At 39.6% G+C, this 19,543-nt stretch overlaps 1 protein-coding gene across 2 annotated transcripts in view; it reads right to left on the bottom strand.

Annotated features, from left to right (window-relative positions):
• The window catches only part of LOC111156570 (lysine demethylase 4C), a 467,853-nt gene that overhangs the window by 412,756 nt on the left and 35,554 nt on the right, over window positions 1-19,543 (bottom strand). For both annotated transcript variants that reach the window (XM_022517552.1, XM_022517553.1), the window contains exons 2-3: window positions 16,356-16,516; window positions 9,031-9,206 (exon numbers count right to left, since the gene is read on the bottom strand). In XM_022517552.1, the coding sequence (XP_022373260.1) occupies window positions 9,031-9,206; window positions 16,356-16,499 (320 nt within the window). In that variant the 5' untranslated portion in view covers window positions 16,500-16,516. The remainder of the gene's footprint in view (window positions 1-9,030; window positions 9,207-16,355; window positions 16,517-19,543) is intronic.

Raw genomic sequence — 19,543 nt, 5'->3', positions numbered from 1 at the left:
CCCAACACCACACACAAAAATAGACTCAAAATGGATGAAGGACCTCAATGTGAGAAAGGAATCCATCAAAATCCTTGAGGAGAACACAGGCAGCAACCTCTTTGACCTCAGCCACAGCAACTTCTTCCTAGGAACATCTCCAAAGGCAAGGGAAGCTAGGGCAAAAATGAACTATTGGGATTTCATCAAGATCAAAAGCTTTGCACAAAAAGGAAACAGTTAACAAAACCAAAAGACAACTGACAGAATGGGAGAAGATATTTGCAAATGACATATCAGATAAAGGGCTAGTATCCAAAATCTAGAAAGAACTTATCAAACTCACACCCAAGGAACAAATAATCCAATCAAGAAATGGGCAGAGGACATGAACAGACATTTCTGCAAAGAAGACATCCAGATGGCCAACAGACACATGAAAAAGTGCTCCACATCACTCGGCATCAGGGAAATACAAATCAAAACTGCAATGAGATACTACCTCATACCAGTCAGAATGGCTAAAATTAACAAGTCAGGAAATGACAGATGCTGGTGAGGATACAGAGAAAGGGGAACCCTCCTACACTGTTGGTGGGAATGCAAGCTGGTGCACCCACTCTAGAAAACAGCATGAAGGTTCCTGAAAAAGTTGAAAATAGAGCTACCCTATGACTCAGCAATTGCACTACTTCGTATTTACCCTAAAGATACAAATGTAGTGATCCGAAGGGACACCCAAATGTTTATAGCAGCAATGTCCACAATAGCCAAACTATGGAAGGAACCTAGATGTCCATCAACAGATGAATGGATAAAGAAGATGTGGTATATATATACAATGGAATACTATGCAGCCATCAAAAGAAATGAAATCTTGCCATTTGTGACGACGTGGATGGAACTAGAACGTATTATACTTAGCAAAATAAGTCAATCAAAGAAAGACAATTATCATATGATCTCCCTGATATGAGGAAGTTGAGAAGCAACATAGGAAGTTTGAGGGGTAGGAAAAGAATAAATGAAACAAGATGGGATCGGGAGGGAGACAAACCATAAGAGACTTTTAATCTCACAAAACAAACTGAGGGTTGCCGGGGGGAGGTGGATAGGGAGAGGGTGGTGGTTTATGAACATTGGGGAAGGTATGTGCTATGGTGATTGCTGTGAAGTGTGTAAACACGGCAATTCACAAATCTGTACCCCTGGGCTAATAACACATGTCAATAAAAAATTTAAAAATTATATTAAAAAAAATTATCAACCAAAAAAAAAAAAAACTCACCATTTTACCTTTCAAATTATTTTCTAAAATCTTTAACCAATTATTCTATACTAGTAAATTTTACAGACTTACATACAAAAGATAAAACATCTATAGGAAAATTGACAAAAAATAATTTCACTCAAAGTCCAGGAAAGCAGGAAAAGCCAAAACTAGAAGCAATCAACATGATCATTAGCAGCAGAATGACCTGAGGAAAAGTCCAGGAAACCAAAATAAGATACTTTACCAACATTAGATTGGCAAATGGTTAATATATTAATGGTAGGAAAGAATGAGACCTCTCTTACACAGCTGGAGTAAAAGTATAAAGTAGTACAAGCTTTCCAGAATATAATTTTTTACACATATCAAAACCTTTAAAAAAATGCATATCTTCAACCCTAAAATCCAACTCTGGAAATTCATTCTAACAATGCAGAGACATATACAATGATACGTGACCTGGGGTGTTTGCTCCAGCAATAACTGAAAACTCAAACTAATGTTGCCCTACAACAAGGGCTAAGTTAAATAAAATACAGAATACAAAATAAGATAGATCTTTCTACATATTGACATTAATATTTTTCCACAATGAATTAAGTAGATTACAGAATGGTGAATATACATGTAAAAAAATCTATAATTGTATTCAAAAGGACAAAAAGAAATTTATATCATATTATTAATATTAATGGTTATCTTTTACATTGGAATTACAGAAAAGCACTTATTTCTCTGTGTTATTTGGACTGTGAACAAATAATCTTATATTAATACACATACACACAAAAATACCAGTATTTCTACATGAAAAAAGAAATCAACAAACCAAGAAAGTAATGATACAGGTTTTTTAGCAGCAAAGAGTGTTTAGCAGCAGTAGCAATCCCCATAAAGCCTACTGACATTTTACTATAGATTTAATAACTGTAGAACAATCAAAATCAATATCCACTATACTAGGACCCCAAATTAGTTACCTAAGCAGTAAGCAAGAAAACCAAACAAATTAACAACTTTATTTGAAATATAAAATAACTTGCTGATTTACCCAAAACAGTAGAATCTCAACAGGACAGCCAAAATTTATAAAGATGGGCATGAAAGCATCATTTACTCCACAGCATTCTACCACTTCAATTAGTAGGTTCCAATAGTAATAAGAATTGTAGGCAAGCTAACTAGAAGCCAGACTCAGGTGACCAAAAAAGGTAACAGAGATACTGTTTATTATATCTTACAGAGAAATTTGTTGGATTTTTTTGGATACCAAAGTCTTAAACTGTTTTTCACTATAACAGACCCAAAGAATCTATCACTATATACCACTCAATCATGGATCAATTTTTAACTATCTATAACTCTAAAATAAAAAAGACACATATGGTTTAGTATTAGCCACTGAGTTAAATTCTAAAATCTGTGAATATAGTATTTGTTGACTGAATGAATAATGATTCTAAACTTGAAAAAAGTGACTGGTTCACTCAGTTGGTGCCCAATTCTAATGAAACTTGGCTACAGATTCCATCCTTAATAGACTGTCAAACAATTACAACTGTCCCACAAATCCAGTATCAATTTGCTCAAAACCAATCCACCATTCCTTTTTTCCAGAACCTTTTATTCACTATATAGCAATTGTTAAAGATGGGTCTCTAGGACCAGCCTGCCTAGAGCTTTGAATCCATCTTTTGTCATGTGTAAGCTATGTAATCCTGGGCAAGGGACTAATTTTCTCTGGACCTCAGTTATCCCTCTATAAAACGAGGATAGTAACAGTTGAATTATTGTGAGGACTCCATTGCATAATTATATAAAGCACATAGCTCCATGCCTAGAAGAAAGTATAGATCAGTAATGTAAGTGATACAAGAGAGAATATTACTTACCTCCATAAAGCTTTATAGTAGAACTATCTTGGAGGTCTCTAGATTTTCTTTGAACTAAGTTGTGTTATTAACCAAATGAGTATGTTATCCTGTTTACTATTTACACCAAGCACATGATGCACTGTGCACCTATGCAAAGGCATATACTGAATCAAAGTAAACAGACGAACAAAGGAAAAAAAAAAAAAAAACAAACAAACAGGAGACTGCCCCCTGCCTCCCATGAAAATTAACTCCATCTCAGGACCATCCTATAACCATAATGAACACCATTTGCCCAAGTATAACTGTAAGTGAACAAGCAAAAGCCTTGGATTGAGGCTTAGAAACCCATTTCACTGGCATTTGAAATAAATTTCCCACATGAAACTGGCAGAGGAAATATAAAAAGAATTTTCAAAAGTATCTTTTTTCCTAGGAATCTTCATTTTATTTTTTCTTTCTCTCCAAATTTTTATTAAAATTCTAGTTAGATTACAAATAGAGTAATACTGGTTTCGGGAGTAGAATTTAGTAATTCATCACTTACATACAACACCCAGTGTTCATCATAACAAATGCCCTCCTTAATACCCATCACCCATCTAGCCCATCCTCCACCACCTCCCTCCATCAACCCTCAGTTTGTTCTCTAACGTTAAGAGTCTCTTATGGTTTGCTTCCCACTTTTTCTTCCCTACCCATATGTTCATCTATTTTGTTTCCTAAATTTCACGTATGAATGAAATCATATGGTATTTGTCTTAGCATAATACACTCTAGCTCCTCCATTCACATCATTGCAAATGACAAGACATTTTTGATGTAATATTCGTGTGTGTGTGTGTGTGTGTGTGTGTGTATACACCACTTCTTCTTTTTCCATTCATCAGTCAATGGACATTTGGGCTCTCTCCATAGTTTGGCTATTGTTGATAATGCTGCTATGAACATCAGTGTATATGTACCACTTCAAATCTGTATTTTTGTATTCTTTGGGTAAATAACTAGTAGTTCAACTGCTGGATCATAGGGTAGTTCTATTTTTAACATTTAAGAATTTTTTATTTTTAGAAAGAGAGAGGGGGCGCCTGGGTGGCTCAGTGGGTTGGGCCACTGCCTTCGGCTCAGGTCATGATCTCGGGGTCCTGGGATCGAGCCCCGCATCGGGCTCTCTGCTCAGCCGGGAGCTTGCTTTCCCCTCTCTCTCTGCCTGCCTCTCTGCCTACTTGTGATTTCTCTGTCACATAAAAAATAAAAAAAAATTTAAAAAAAAGATTAGAAAGAGAGTGGGTGCATGTGCATGGAAGGGAGGGGCAGGGGGAGAGGGAGGAAGAATCTTAAGCAGGCTCCATACTCAGCCCAGAGACCAACATGGTGCTCTCTCTCACAACCATAAGATCACGACCTGAGCAGAAATCAAGAGCTGGAGGCTTAACCGACTGAGACACCCAGCTGCCCCTATTTTTAACTTTTAGATGAGAGTAAAAATTGAACAGCTATAAGAACAAAACAAGTGCCTAGTAAAATAAACTCCCTCTAAAAAGAAAATTGATACTACACTAGAATAATCACATGGGCTAGAGATGATGATCCAAGTGACTCTATGACAAGAAAAAAAGGTCTTCAAGGCTCTGTTCTCATCAATATTTTGAATTACCATGTATTATTAACAATGATCATCTGGGAGCCAAACTTATATATTTCTACAATGTTTGAATTTTCAAATAAACATGTATTACTTTTGTAACTGATAAAAGCATTTCTGACCATTCTTCAAAATTCATCTCAATGGCACGTACAAAACAAAATTACTCCTTTCCTGATTATCAACCACAGAAGTCTTATTTTCTTTTGAAACCCCACTGTACTTTGTACCTCTCCTATGGTAATTATAATAATTATTAAAGGTACTAATAAGCATTTTCTAGCAAGTATAATCTGATTACTTTCAAATCCAAATTGTCTCCCGAAATATCAAAGTAGCCAAGCAGATGTTCCACTATATGAACTAATCTATTTAATTAACACTTTAAGAATGACTCTGGAGGAGCGCATGGGTGAATCAGTCATTAAGCATCTGCCTTTGGCTCAGGTCATGATCCCAGGGTCCTGGGATCAAGTTCCGCATGGGGCTCCCTACTCAGTGGGGAGCCTGCTTCTCCCTCTCCCACTCTCCCTGCTTGTGCTCCCTCTCTTGCTGTGTCTCTCTGTCAATTAAATAAAATCTTTTTTAAAAATTTTTTAAAATGACTCTGGAAATGGGTGCTAGAAGATAAACAACAGAATACAACACACCATTTATACTTTTAAAAAGCTGGATAAGTCTGCTTCCACAATCCTGTTTCAATAGCATTACACTATAGTGTAATGTACATTATATATATAATGTTATACATTATATATATATAATGTTATACATTATATATATAATGTACATTACAGTAAATGGCTAAAAGAGTCCTTGAAAATTTTGAATGCAAACCAGTCCAGTCTATGATAAAAGTTTCACATTCTCAATTAATGAGATCTTAAACAATGAGATTTACTAGTGCCTACCAAAAATTCAAAAGAAGGGACTCACATGAAATATAAAACTTTCAGGATGAGTCCAAGATGGCAGAAGAGTAAAAGACCAAAACTTCAGCTAGGTAGCTATCAAACCATTCTGAACACCTACAAATTCAACTGGAGATCAAAGAAAAGAAGAGCAGCAACTCTATTGACAGAAAAGCGACCACTTTCTGCAAGGTAGGATGTGAGGAGAAGAAAATCCAAGGCAATAAATGGGAAGATAGATTGCAGAGGAGGAGGGATCCTCCATCAGCCAGCTACTGGCAAGTGACAGAGCAGAGGAGCACAAAATCAGAACTTTTAGAAGTCTGCTCCAGTCAGGGATGTCATTCTGGTGGCTAAGAGGCAGGGGGTGGAAGGGAGTGGAATACTTCTTGGGATAGTGTGTTCTCAGGACTCTCGGGGTCACAGGAAGACGAAGGCTACCTGAGTGTGGCAGAACTCCCAGGTATCAGAGCGGTGAAGATGGCTGCAAAGAGTGATCCAAGGAGTGGGCTCTCAGTGCAGAGTTGCCATAAACTGTGTTACACGGCACAGTCCAGCCACTGTTCTTCAAGCAGGGGCCCAACAAGAGGCAGATCCAGAGAGAACCCCCACAGCACAGGAGCGCGCTACAGGAATCTGCGGATTTAGAGACTCTAAACAGGGCCATGTGCCAAAGATAAAAACACATGGTCACAGGCCAGGGGAGCACAGAGTGTGGCCAGAAACCAGGGAGACAGGAGTGACTGAATGCTTTCTCTGAGGGCTCATTGAGGAGGGGAAACCCAAGCACTCGGCCCCTCCAGGGGCTGAGATTGGGAGGTCGCCGTTTTCATTCTTGTCCTCTAAAGTTGCATGGAAAGCCTTCAGGGAACAAAAACTACCCAGAGCAAAGCCCCACAGATTACTTAGTCTGGCCCCCAGCAAGTGTGGTGTAACTCCCCCTGGGGCAAAGACATTTGAGAATCACTGAATAGGCCCCTCCCCAAGAATATCAGCAAGAACATCCAGCCAAGAACAAGTTTACAAATCTATGAGAACTGGATCACGACCTGAGCCGAAGGTAGACGTTCAACCAACTGAGCCACCCAGGCCTTCCATGTGATAGTATGGCAGAAGAGACGGTCAAAAAACAGATCATAAAGAGATACTGTGGCTTCCATCTTGGTTACTCTCTAGGATCACTTGCTCTGGAAGAAGCAGGTTGCCACAATATGAGAAGCAATCCATGAGGCAAGGAACTCGGGACTCTAGCCAACAGCCACATATGGGGAACTATCTTAGAAAAGGATCTTCCAGTCACAGTCAAGCCTTCAGATGGCAGCAGCCCCACCTGACATCTTGACAGCAACCTTATGAGAGGCCCTGAGCCACAGCCACCCAGCTAAGTCACTCCCAGATTCCTGACATACAGAAACTGAGATATTAAATAAATGCTTGGTGATTTAAGCTATAATGTTTGAGGTAATTTGTTACACAGCAATAGGTATAATTACAATAAGGCTAATACAATAATGGTAGCCCTTCAAATCATTCAAGGATTTCCTTTTCAAATTACTCATCTTCCAAATATGTTATTTATCATTTGAGACTTAAACACTGTCAGGGGTATTGTGTGCTGTGCAGCACTGGAGGCTGGCAAAACCAAAGGTGTAAAGGGCAGAGGAAAAAGCTCACCAATCTGACAGGTTCTTTCCCAAGCCCCAAGGACAGCATGGGACTTGGGGACCAGTGAGCACACCGAAGGTTCAAGAAGAGCCTCTGCTGCCTGTGGTGTCTCACCCTGCCCCATGCCAGGCACAGCTGCCCTGCCCCCAGCTGCATCAAGTGGAGGAGGCAAAGGGAGAGGAGGGTGGCATCACCAGCCCAGGCCTTACCCTCCATGCCCAGGAGATGAAGACCTTACTACCATGAACAGCCACTGCCTCCACAGAAGGCCATCAGATCAGCTGCTGAAGCACTGGGGTCCTCATGATCCATGTGCATGCTGCGATCCACCACTGCATTGGGTGCTGGGTGGCTATGTCATCAATGGGCACACCAAGGCCATGGTGGTGTCTTACTCAGGCAATAGGCTGGGGTACGTAAGGCATATGATCAATCCCCACAGCAATGGACACTGTATCACCTACTATATTACCTAAATCAGAACTGGGACATTAAGGTGCATGGCAGCCTGCTGCCAATCTCCCCAGAAGACTGGCCTATAGCAACCAACATCAAGCCACTCCTTGATGGGCTGCTCATTTTCTGGACTGATCAGTGGAACCTCCATGAGGTGGAACCAGCCTATGCCACCAGGTATGCCATCACTATCTGGTATTTTGATGCCAAGGAGTGGACAGCAACCAAAGACAAGTTATCAGCTAGCATCCAGAAAGAAAGGTGTCCAAGTACCTGTTACAGCCAACTACAACCACATTGTGACCAGCCCCAGAGTTGCAAGAACAGATAGCCTGCACTGATTTCAGGAGAGCCTCTGGCCCCATGCTGCTGGCCCAACAACCCACCAGACTCAGTGCCTGCTCCTTTTCTGCCACTACTGCTGCTTCCAGCTTTGCCTCTGTCCTGACTAGTATAGAGGGCTCAGCCTGACACTGAGGACCAAGGAGGGGAGAGACCTCTCCTGTCCTGTGATGGGAGCTGGGATTATGCCTTGAGAAGAAGCCAGGATTGGGAGCTACCATCAGTGGAGCTGGGGGCCTATGGTTTACCCCGTCTGGTTCTGTTCCTCTCAGGTATGGAGAGCTGGAAAGAGCCACTGCCACCTCCCACCAGGATGCAGGCTTGGAGGTTGAGATGTCATGGCCTCTGGCTCGTAAAGCATTGTTGGTAGAGTATCCCCAAGCCCCTTACTCCTCCAGCCCAAAATGTGAAGTGACTCTCCAACCCCTATGGCCACGGCACCTTTTGGACTACACTGTCACTGCATGGGCAGGATAAAAGGTGCTGAAGAGCATGGGTGTTAAAAGTCCTATCAGCCAAGAAAAAAAAAGTTTCCCCCAGAGCTGGAAAAAAAAAAAAAAGACTTAAACTTTGTGTACAAAGAAAATTTGTCAAACAAATGTGAATCATGTGTAAAATCAAAAATACTCATGGCAACTAAAAGATAGAAAAAAACCATTTACAGATATGACTAAGATGATAAAACGAGAAATAATTTCCTTAGCAGTAAGCTAAATATAAGCATGCAACCACATGAAGAACAGAAAACAGAAACTCTTAAATGAAAACTGAAAGAAGATGTGCAGAAGACTCTTACTTCTCATCACAAGCTCCTCTGTCTACTTGATTTCTTACCATGTTCATGTATAACTTCAAAAGCAAAAACAGCAAAGTGTATGCACTCACTTGCCACTATTAGCCAGCTGCCTGAACTCCTTCACTGTCATGGCTTTTTTCTGGATGTTGTATTGAGTGAAGAGTCCCGACTGCCCAGTGACCATCTGCTGAATCGGTGCTGGAATAAGCAAATTATCAATGTCATCATAGCACTGCCGTGGCTTCCATTCCCGAGGAGGAATCACCTAAAAATAAAATAATAAAATAAAATATTATCCAGAAAATATTCCAGGTAGTCATTTAGCTTTGATATTCCAACAGAAGAGAAGTGAAGAATTTCTCAGCATTTCTATAACAAATGTGTAGAAGAACTATGAAGATTCAGAGTAAGGGAAATGCCTTACATTCTCCTAAATATTCACCTTACTGATTTGATGTTTTTTAACAACAAAATTTATTGAGCATTATTCCAAACAGTACTTTTATTAACTTATTTTTTAGCTGATACTAGTAACCTCTCAATTTTAAAAGTAAAATTGAAAGACACACAAAATAACTTGAAATTCAATCATGCTTATATTAATACAATAAAAAAATTAGCAAATATATGTTTAGTCAGTATTTTTTTTTTAAATACCTCTCACACAACATGGCAAATAGCAGAGTGGTGTGCTAGTAAATGTTTAACAATCAGTTTTCTGGGAAGGTGGAGAAAACCTTGAATTTGTAGCTCTCGCCTATTTCCATGATGTAACTACACCCATCACGGCTAATTTGAGCTTACCAACATGTCATCATTGAACAGGAAGTCGAAAAGAGACATACATTATCAATGCTTTTGTTCCTGTATGAGGTTGTTCAGCACACCACTCTTTTCCAACAGTATTTTTTTTTTTTAAGATTTTATTTATTTACTTGACAGAGATCACAAGTAGGCAGAGAGGCAGGCAGAGAGAGAGGGGGAACCAGGCTCCCCACTGAGCAAAGAGCCTGATGCGGGGCCTGGATCCCAGGACCCTGAGATCATGACCTGAGCCAAAGGCAGAGGCTTAACCCCCTGAGCCACCCATGTGCCCAATTTTCCAACAGTATTTAAACACTTAATTATTAACAGTGAAAAGATCAATAAACAGTAAGACCAAAAACATATACGCTTATGATTAAAAATTAGAAGGGACAAAGTTATTAAGTCATGATTTACAGCTGGAATATATTCACCTTTATAAACTGTTCCAATTTCTTAAGAAAAACTTTAAAAAATTAATTGCAAAATATAGATAGCACACATCAATAAATGCATGATTACAAATATATAACTATGAATTATAAAGCTACACCAGAGTACCTCTATGTGCCCTCCAAACACATTTATCTCTTGCTCAATCACAGCATTTATGGTATGCATTTCCCTGCTAGGGTTTATATGGTTTTACTGGGTGCCTGGGTATGCATCCCTAGCACCAGTTTTTTTTTTTTTTTTAAAGATTTTATTTATTTATTTGACAGACAGAGATCACAAGTAGGCAGAGAGGCAGGTGGGGTTGGGGGGAGGCAGGCTCCCTGCTGAGCAGAGAGCCCGATGCGGGGCTCGATCCCAGGACTCTGGGATCATGACCTGAGCCGAAGGCAGAGGCTTTAACCCACTGAGCCACCCAGACGCCCCCTTAGCACCAGTTTTTTAACTGAATGGAAATATAACCATCCATATATACATATCTTCTTTGAGGTTTATCTTTTGTGTTTCACTCAGTATTTTTCTGAGATTCAAATATGATGGTCTATATAGCTGAAGTTCACTGATATTCACTCCTACTGTACTCCCTCATACAAATATTTATTCATAAATGGGGAACCATTTAGTGCTCACTTGTTTTTTTCTGATTATTTTGTTTGTTATTTCTTATTATTCTGTGATTTTGCAAATAACACTGCTATTAATATTGTTGTGTGCATTTTCTGCTGCATATAAGCACACCGTTCTCTAAAATAAACACATATCTACGGACACTCCCAACAGTGAAATTATTGGGATGCTGGATATGTATAGATCAAATTTAACAGTTATTACTAAATGTTTGTCAAAGTGGTTGTACCATTTCACATTCCCACCAGCAATGTATGCAGTCTTTTTCTTTGGCTCCCCATATTCATCATTACTTTGTATTATCGATCATTTAAATTTTAGCCTTTCCTAGAGGTTGTGTAATGATAGTCAAGTGTAGATTGAAAGAATATGAAAAAAAAAAGTGAGCTGTCAAGTCTAAAGTTAATTTAATTTTCATCAGTGATATGGAGATATTTCACATTTTACTTCCACCAAGGTATGTTAGTTTAAAATGAGAATAGATACAGTCATATTATATGCTGTTGAAAACACATAGTCAATACTTTAAAAGAATTTGGATAATTGTAACAAATGCATATGGATAAACACACCAAATTGTCTTCAGGACATATTGAAAGGGGAAAAGGTTGTAAATACTAACTTGCTCTTCATCAGAAATAAGTGCAAATAATCCAAAAAATTGAAACATGGATTGATTCAGGCCGTTGTTTAGAAACAAATATATCTATAATCAAAATTAATATTATATTTCCAGTTGAATATTTTCCTATCTGTGAAAAAAGTTTTGTAGCAATTTTCTTTTCTAAATTTAGAGAAGCAATGAATGTAACAAATTTATGAAAATTAAACATTATCTTTATAAATATTTCATGTATGTGTTCATTTACTTTTGATAAAAGTGTTCAGACAGAACTTTAAAAATTTGTAAGTTCAGGGACGCCTGGGTGGCTCAGTTGCTTGGACGACTGCCTTTGGCTCAGGTCATGATCCTGGAGTCCCGGGATCGAGTCCCGCATCGGGCTCCCAGCTCCATGGGGAGTCTGCTTCTCTCTCTGACCTTCTTCTCGCTCATGCTCTCTCTCACTGTCTCTCTCTCAAATAAATAAATAAAATCTTTAAAAAAAAAAAAGTTTGTAAGTTCAGGTCTATAATAAAAATCTTATTTTTGGACTGTAATTTTAAATCTCAGATTTTCTTACATAGGAAATAGAAACACAAGATACATAAGACTTTAAGATTCCAAAATTAAACTTTTACATACAATGACTCTTTAACTGAAGGAAACCCATTCCTCCTAAAGTTTACCTTCTTATTATATCAAAATAAAAACAAACATTTTATTTTACATCACCATTTCCCCAATCCCAGCCTGCGCCCTATACTCAAAAGAAAATTTCTGACTGAAACCTGTATTTGCCCTACTTATCTTGAAATAAGTTGCTATTATCACCATCTAAATACTGAGGAAGAAGGGATAAGAGGAAGAGCAGTGCATCTTGTAATCTTTCTTCACACCTTGAGGACATAGATCACTGTCTATACTCTCCAGGCTATTCACAAAACTATGTAACGTGCATAACCTATGGCCCAGGACAGTCTATGTCTAGATTACTGTCATGTAATAATTTTACCCACTTCATATGTAATAAAGTTTCCTCATAATCTTTCTCCACAAAAACAATGTAAATTTTACATTTAAAGAGATTGTGATCTTCACCTTGCCAACTTTACAACTACCTTTTAGATAGAAAGTTTGGAGTCAAATCTCTCACTATGGAAATAAAAGTTAAATCTAAAGTATAAATCTTAAAAAATGTTGATAAAAGAAAAACCAAGACAGACTACAATCTAAGGCCAAAGTCACTACTACTGGAACTAATCAACCCTCTTCTCCAAATCATAAATTAAGACCAATTCATTAAATGGTGCATTAACAAAGAGTCTCATGGGTGGCTCTGTCCCCAGGGCTTACTCTCAAAGCAAACTAACAGCATTAATACAGTTTTGATTTTGACAACTTGATTTGGTGCAATTTTATACATTTGCTCTTGCTGCAAATTCCAGGAAAAAAAGGCAAGTAGGTGAAACTGACTTTATGTGACTTAGTGTGAAAGGTAACAAAAATGGCCCAAAAAACCCACAAAAAACAAAAGAAAACCAAACAAACAAAAACAACAACAACAACAAAACCAGTTCATTGTACTCCTGGTAGAAGCAAAAGAAAATTATCACAAGACTGAATAAATGAGTATCTCCAACTTTGTCAATAAATCTCATTCAAAAAAAAAAGTCTGGGGCACCTGGGTGGCTCAGTAGGTTAAAGCCTCTGCCTTCAGCTCAGGTCACGATCCCAGGGTCCTGGGATAGAGCCCTGCATCCGGCTCTCTGCTCTGCAGGGAGCCTGCCTTCCCCTCTCTCTCTGCCTGCCTCTCTGCCTATTTGTGATTTCTGTCTGTCAAATTAATAAATAAAAATCTTTAAAAAAAAAAAAAGTCTAGACTCAGGTGTGTTTTGTTCAACATTCAGAAAACTAACTGTGGTTCTCATTAACTTCATTCTGTCAGAGAATGCCAGCAGTGACACAGGTGTACCCTTAGGAGGATGTGTGCTACTTTCCCTTCTCATGTTACTAAACGTGCCACCCTACCACAGCACACTCCATAATCTCAGTGGAACATAGTAAAATCTATGTTTTCAAGGAACAAAAGGGGAGAAGAGCAAGACAAAGGGTTGCATTCAAAGCCCAGAGAAGGGGACAACCAGTTACCCCCAACTTTCCTCCACTCAAATAAAGCCCAAATCCTTGCTACCCCACTGCTAGTTTATGATCAAAATTACATGTGTTAGATAATCCTGAAATGATAGTCTCTTCAACTCAAAAATGATTTTTCTCGAAGGGGGCAGTAGGGGAATGGTTTTCCTCCAGATCAAAGATACTGAAGTGCTGAGGTTCCAAAAGTGGGTTCTTTAAGAACTCAATAAATAGGGGCGCCTAGGTGGCTCAGTGGGTTGGGGCCTCTGCCTTCGGCTCGGGTCATGGTCCCAGGGTCCTGGGATCGAGCCCCGCATCGGGCTCTCTGCTCAGCGGGGAGCCTGCTTCCTCCTCTCTCTGCATGCCTCTCTGCCTCCTTGTGATTTCTGTCTGTCAAATTGATAAATAAATCTTAAAAAAAAAAAAAAAGTCAATAAGTAAGTTAAACTAAGGATCCCTCATCTGAGAAATTCATTATAAACCTCTTAACTTTTCTCTTTGTTTCCTCTTTTATCTTCCTTTTCTGTCACTTACCCACCCCTAATAAACTTTCACTCAACTTAATATCCCCCAAATTTTAAACCCTTCCTAGGCGCAACTTGAACCATACACAACAAAATGACAGACCTCAGGGGACAGATAACAGCACAGTCAAATTGGGTTATAAGATGCAGGAGGACTTGAATACTAAAACACCCCTCAGTTCTGGGACTTCTCTCCTCTGATATCTGCTCTTAATGCTACTGGACATCCTGCTGGATGTGGGAATTCCACGAAGAACCCATGACCCAGCCACAGTTGAGCAGGCTCTGGCAGGGCTCAGGATTCATGAGGTAATGCTGACAAATCTACAGAAACCCAGATTACAAGCTTAACGTTTAGAATAATAAAATGAAGTAAGTACAATAAAACATACTCTTCTGAGGGGACTTTTTTCCGTCCCTCACCCCTTAGCCTCTTACGAAGTAAATTTTTAATTGAAATATATTTCCAGGGACGCCTGGATGGCTCAGTTGGTTAAGCATCCAACTCCTGATTTCAGCTCGGGTCATGATAATCAGGGTCATGGGATGGAGCCCCTTGTCAGACTCTGCACTCAGCATGGAGTCTGCTTGTTCCTCTCCCTCTCCTCCCCTCATTCACACGCTATTTCTGAAATGAGTAAATAAAATCTTCTTTAAAAAATTGAAAAAGAAATATATTTCCATTATACAAGGAATATAATCCATCTCAGGTTGTGATCAAAGGATGAATTATATAGATTATCTCTCTTTCAAAGTTCTAACTTTGGATCTATAGGTGCAAACCCACAGTGCAATCTTCAGCGCCTTACTATGACCCTCAGCATATCACAACAACCCCAGACAAGACTCCCCATTTCCATTCTGTCAGCACTTTTCTCAGTCTGTCCACTCTGTCTCCCCACAATATTCATTCTTCATGTAGGAGCCATTGTGACACTTTCAAAATAATGTCACTGGGATGCCTGGACGGCTCAGTTGGTTAAACGACCAATTCTTGATTTCAGCTCAAGTCATGATCTTAAGGTCCTGGGATAGAGAATGCCCTGTGGCTCCTTGCTCAGCAGGAGCAAGGAGGATTCTCTCCCCTGCCCCTGGCCACCTTCCCCCTCCACCACCGCTGACTCATGTGCACCTGCACACTCTCTCTCAAATACATAGCTTTCAAAAAAACAGAACAAAACAAAATAATGTCACAAAAATAACAAACACACAAATAGCCATCATGTCTTTCTCTCATCTGCTTTAAGCCCATAAATGATTCCCACCGCACTTCAAATAAAACCCCCAAGGCTTACTAAGCCCAAGCAAGCCCAGGATGATCTGGCCCCTTCCAGGGCTCTTACCTTACTTACCAACATCTTCCTCTGCTCACTGAGCCCCAAATTCACAGACCACCTTCCTATTCCTCCCACACATGAAGCTCAAGTCAGCCTTCAGGCCTCTGGACTTGCTATTCTCTCTGTCCCCACATCTTGAAAAAGTTGGTTTCTTTATATTCTTTGGGCCTCTGCTTAAATGTCCTTATCTCACCACCCTAAGAAGCTACCTCCAGAATATAAATTCAACAGGGGCAGAAATGTGGTCTTTACTATCCCATCTCCCAGGACATGGCAGTACCTGGTATGTAGTAGGCACTCTCCACACTTGATAAGCAAGTAACTGAAAAGAAAACAGAATACACAAATCTACAGAGAAAGAAAATAGATTCGTAGTCACGTACAGCTGAGGGGATAGCAGGGAACAGAAAATGACTGCCAACGAGTACCAGTGAACTGTATATTTTAAGTGGCCAAATTGTATGGTATGTGAATTATATTTCAGTAAATCTGTTATATTTGTAAAAGGGGAAAGAGAGAAAGAAACAATTAGAAGGAAAAGAGGAGGGAGAGAGAGAGGAAAGGGAGGGGAGGAGTTAAGCTTCAGGTTAATAACTGTCCTCTATGAGAAAGTGATGAAAGCGATGAATACTCTCACCTCTCTCTGGAGACCATACATGGATCTCTTTAGTTTCTAGAAGCCACACATGTTTAAAAAAAAAAAGAAGAAGAAGAAGAAGAGGAAGAAGAAGCCCTAGAACACAACCTAGCATAAATAGTTAAAAGAAAAAATAAGACAATTATTCTTTGAAGATAATAAATGCTCTGCATGAATTAATGAAAACAAATTTTGCGAATATTCTCTGGAATAAACCATTTCCCATATTATGAAGACTAAGAGCAAAAACAAAAGGCCAAGTGATTGTTCTTGGTTTAAAGGATGTGAGGATAATCACCTTTGCAAGACCTGCTCGATGGGCTCCTTTAGACTCCATGTATGCGAGGTATTTGTTGAACTCCCGGAACTCCTCCATGGAGGGTCTGAAGGTCATGATCTTACAGCTGGGGTTCAAAGGACTCTCCACCTCGGCCACCTCCATGATGGCTGGGGCAGTCTCTGCAGAGGAGATGATGCAGTCATCAGCACTGAATTACTGTGTGCTTAAGGCTGGTGGTCATTTCTCCCAAACAGCATGTAAGCACCCCAGTCCCAGCAGAAACTCTTCTCTTTTAGTTACTTACCATTCTCATTAACACCCCATTAGGGAGACTTCCTCATCTCTCCCAAACTCTTGGGAAAAGAACCTGTTTTTAGCCATTCCTCCTCCCAAGTTCCTATTCCTGCATTCAAACACTGACCTGATTATATTGCTCACCTCTTCAAAATCCTTCCTAGTGAGAATGAATTTTCTAACTTTCCAAGTTTACAAAAGGTATTGTTCCTATGTACCAGTTCTGAAACAGACTCTCTCACACACACAACTGTATAAAGGCCTAACCTTTGATGAATAGAGAATGGACAATGCCCAACATCCCCAGCACAGGATTTTTAAGTGTCCTAATATGCTTTCCTATAATAATTTACAAACTACCCATTCAGCAAAACTACCAAGTACCAGGCTAAAATACTAGAGATAGAAAAAAGGGTAAGATTTGTCTTCACCATCCAAAGTCACTATCTACAGGTGGAACAGACTTCAATACAAAACTGTACACAGGCAGGGGTAATTAACTCCACCTAAATTACTCAGAAATGACTTCATTGTTAAGACTTAGTAGAAGGTATAGGGGTTTGCCAGATAAGAGAAAGAGCATTCTGAGCAGTGAAAATATCTGTAAGTATTGTTGAAGACAGAATTTAGTTTGCCTAGAGCTCAGAAAGGAAGGATTACAGGATATCAAAGTAGAAAAACAGGCAAAAATATGAACTAAATCTTGCTGACAATAACCAGGATGATTCCCTCAATATGTACTGAACACTTCAGACATACAGAATGAAAAAATTAGTAAGAAGCACTGGCCTGCCTGCCCCAGAAAGGAGTCCTATCCCCATCCCACTTCTAGAACCAATAATGTACCTGGTATGTGACAATCCAAACAACAAATAGTCTCAGAACAAAGCTCTCCTTTTTTTTTTTTAATAAAGTTAATTTGCCCGACAAAAAGAAAAATTGGGAAGAGATGGAATACATAAAGATGAAAACATGCTATGGGATAATAAGAGGTTAAAATGGATCGGGGCTACAGATAAAGACATGATCATCATTCATAAAGGTTTAAATAAGCATTCTCTCACAAAGTACATGTGAGAAGAATCAAATTAATCCTGCCACCCACTAGGAACTTAAATATAAAGGAAAAAAATCTGCATGGATATAGATAAGTTAATACATGACATAAAATATTCTATATATATATTTTTTTTTTTAATTTAAATTCAATTAGCCAGGGAACCTGGGTGTCTCAGTCATTAAGTGTCTGCCTTTGGCTCAGGTCAGGATCCCAGGATCCTGGGATTGAGCCCTGCATCGGGCTCCCTGCTCAGCGGGGAGACTGCTTCTCCCTCTCCCTCTCCCCTGGCTTGTGTTCCCTCTCTAGGCGTCTCTCTCTCTCTCTGTCAAATAAATAAAATATTTAAAAAATAATTAAATAAAAATAAATAAATAAAGTCAATTAGCTGACATATATTACATCACTAGTGTCAGATGTAGTATTCAGTGATTCATTAGATGCGTATAACACCCAGTGGGGTAACTGGGTCATGGGCATTAAGGAGCACAAGGGTTGTGATAAGCACTGGGTGTTATTCTGTATTCCCTTTGCCTCAGGGAGGAAGCATGCAAAAGAAAAAAACCTTCCAGGCCACCTCCCCACCCACTTCCCTTCACACCTACATAACAGATGTGCATGCCCAATGCTGGGCTGCAGGATGAAAGTCTAACCTCTATACAAGACACACATAATCCTTTAGAAGCACCTAGATCAAACCTTTACCTAACAATCATGGCCTTGTCTACCACTACAGTCTGCATTATATTTTAAGCTCCAACAACGCTCACTGATTTGTGCTTCTCGAAATAAGTAGAACCCTCTGTGCCTCTGTCTAAATCATTCCCTCCCATCAGGGCAGCCTTTAACTGTCTCCTCACCTGGCAAACTCCTGGCCACTGTTAAGATTCTCAATCTTACCCAAGTAGGCCTAGGTGAACCAGCCTATGTGTTTTGACTTCCCTCCCTGCATTCCTCATAGTAGTTGCCTATCACAGTGGTTGGCACTTCTGACCATACACTGAACTCTAAACTCAAGGGAAAAGCAGGCTGTCTCTGTAAACCCTAACTTCCAGTCTGAGATCCAGCCTGGTTTGTAACATCTGCTATAATAACTATTTGCTAACTGAATAAAGAAATAAGTGCCAAAATGTTGAAATATTTACACAAAATGATACCAAGTGCAGGAAAAAGGAAAGCACTGATCTCACACACAGAAAAGTTACTTAGAAAACAGACTCATTGCTTGACAGGTAAAGAATAATCTGAGCAGTGAGAAAGGAGAAGAAGCTCCCAGACTACCTTTGTAGAAACATTTGGTACCTGGAAGGCAGCTTTACTTTTACCCAAAGAACAAGGGTGTCATGCATAGCTCTCCCACAGAGGAAAAAAACACTAAAAAAGAAACTCAAAATCCATCCAGTCTCTCGAAGAACCATTACTAAATGCCTAACTGCTGAGTAGGCATTCAGGAGGGAATGAAGAGAAACCCTAATAGGAGGGGAGTGAAGCAAACAATAAATAAGTCAGAAGCATGCTGAAGAAGAAACCAAGGAGTAGCTATTTTATATAGGGTAAGTGAGGAAGCATTTCAGACGCCTGAAGGAGGGAATAAATCATGCAGATAACTGGAAGAAAAGCATTTTGGACTAAAGCAACAGCAAGGAGTGTCTTGGGCTCTTCGCGGAATAGGAAGGATGTAAGTGTGACTGGAAGTCCTAAAGCAAGAGAGTGGAGAGAGGGAAAACGGAGAAAAGGAGTTTGGGGGAAATAATCTGGGACTCTTCCCCTTCTTATACATTCTCATTCTTGATACTTTCAAGAAGATGACAGTGTTTTCTAAGGTAACTCTTCCAGAGGATTTTAAGCAGAGCAC

The sequence above is a fragment of the Enhydra lutris genome, unplaced genomic scaffold (assembly GCF_002288905.1).
Source record: "Enhydra lutris kenyoni isolate GAN:26980312 unplaced genomic scaffold, ASM228890v2 scaffoldscaffold47, whole genome shotgun sequence".
Lineage (NCBI taxonomy): Eukaryota > Metazoa > Chordata > Mammalia > Carnivora > Mustelidae > Enhydra > Enhydra lutris.
The sequence above is the reverse complement of the archived record's forward strand: the minus strand, read 5'-3'. Positions and strand labels throughout refer to the sequence as shown.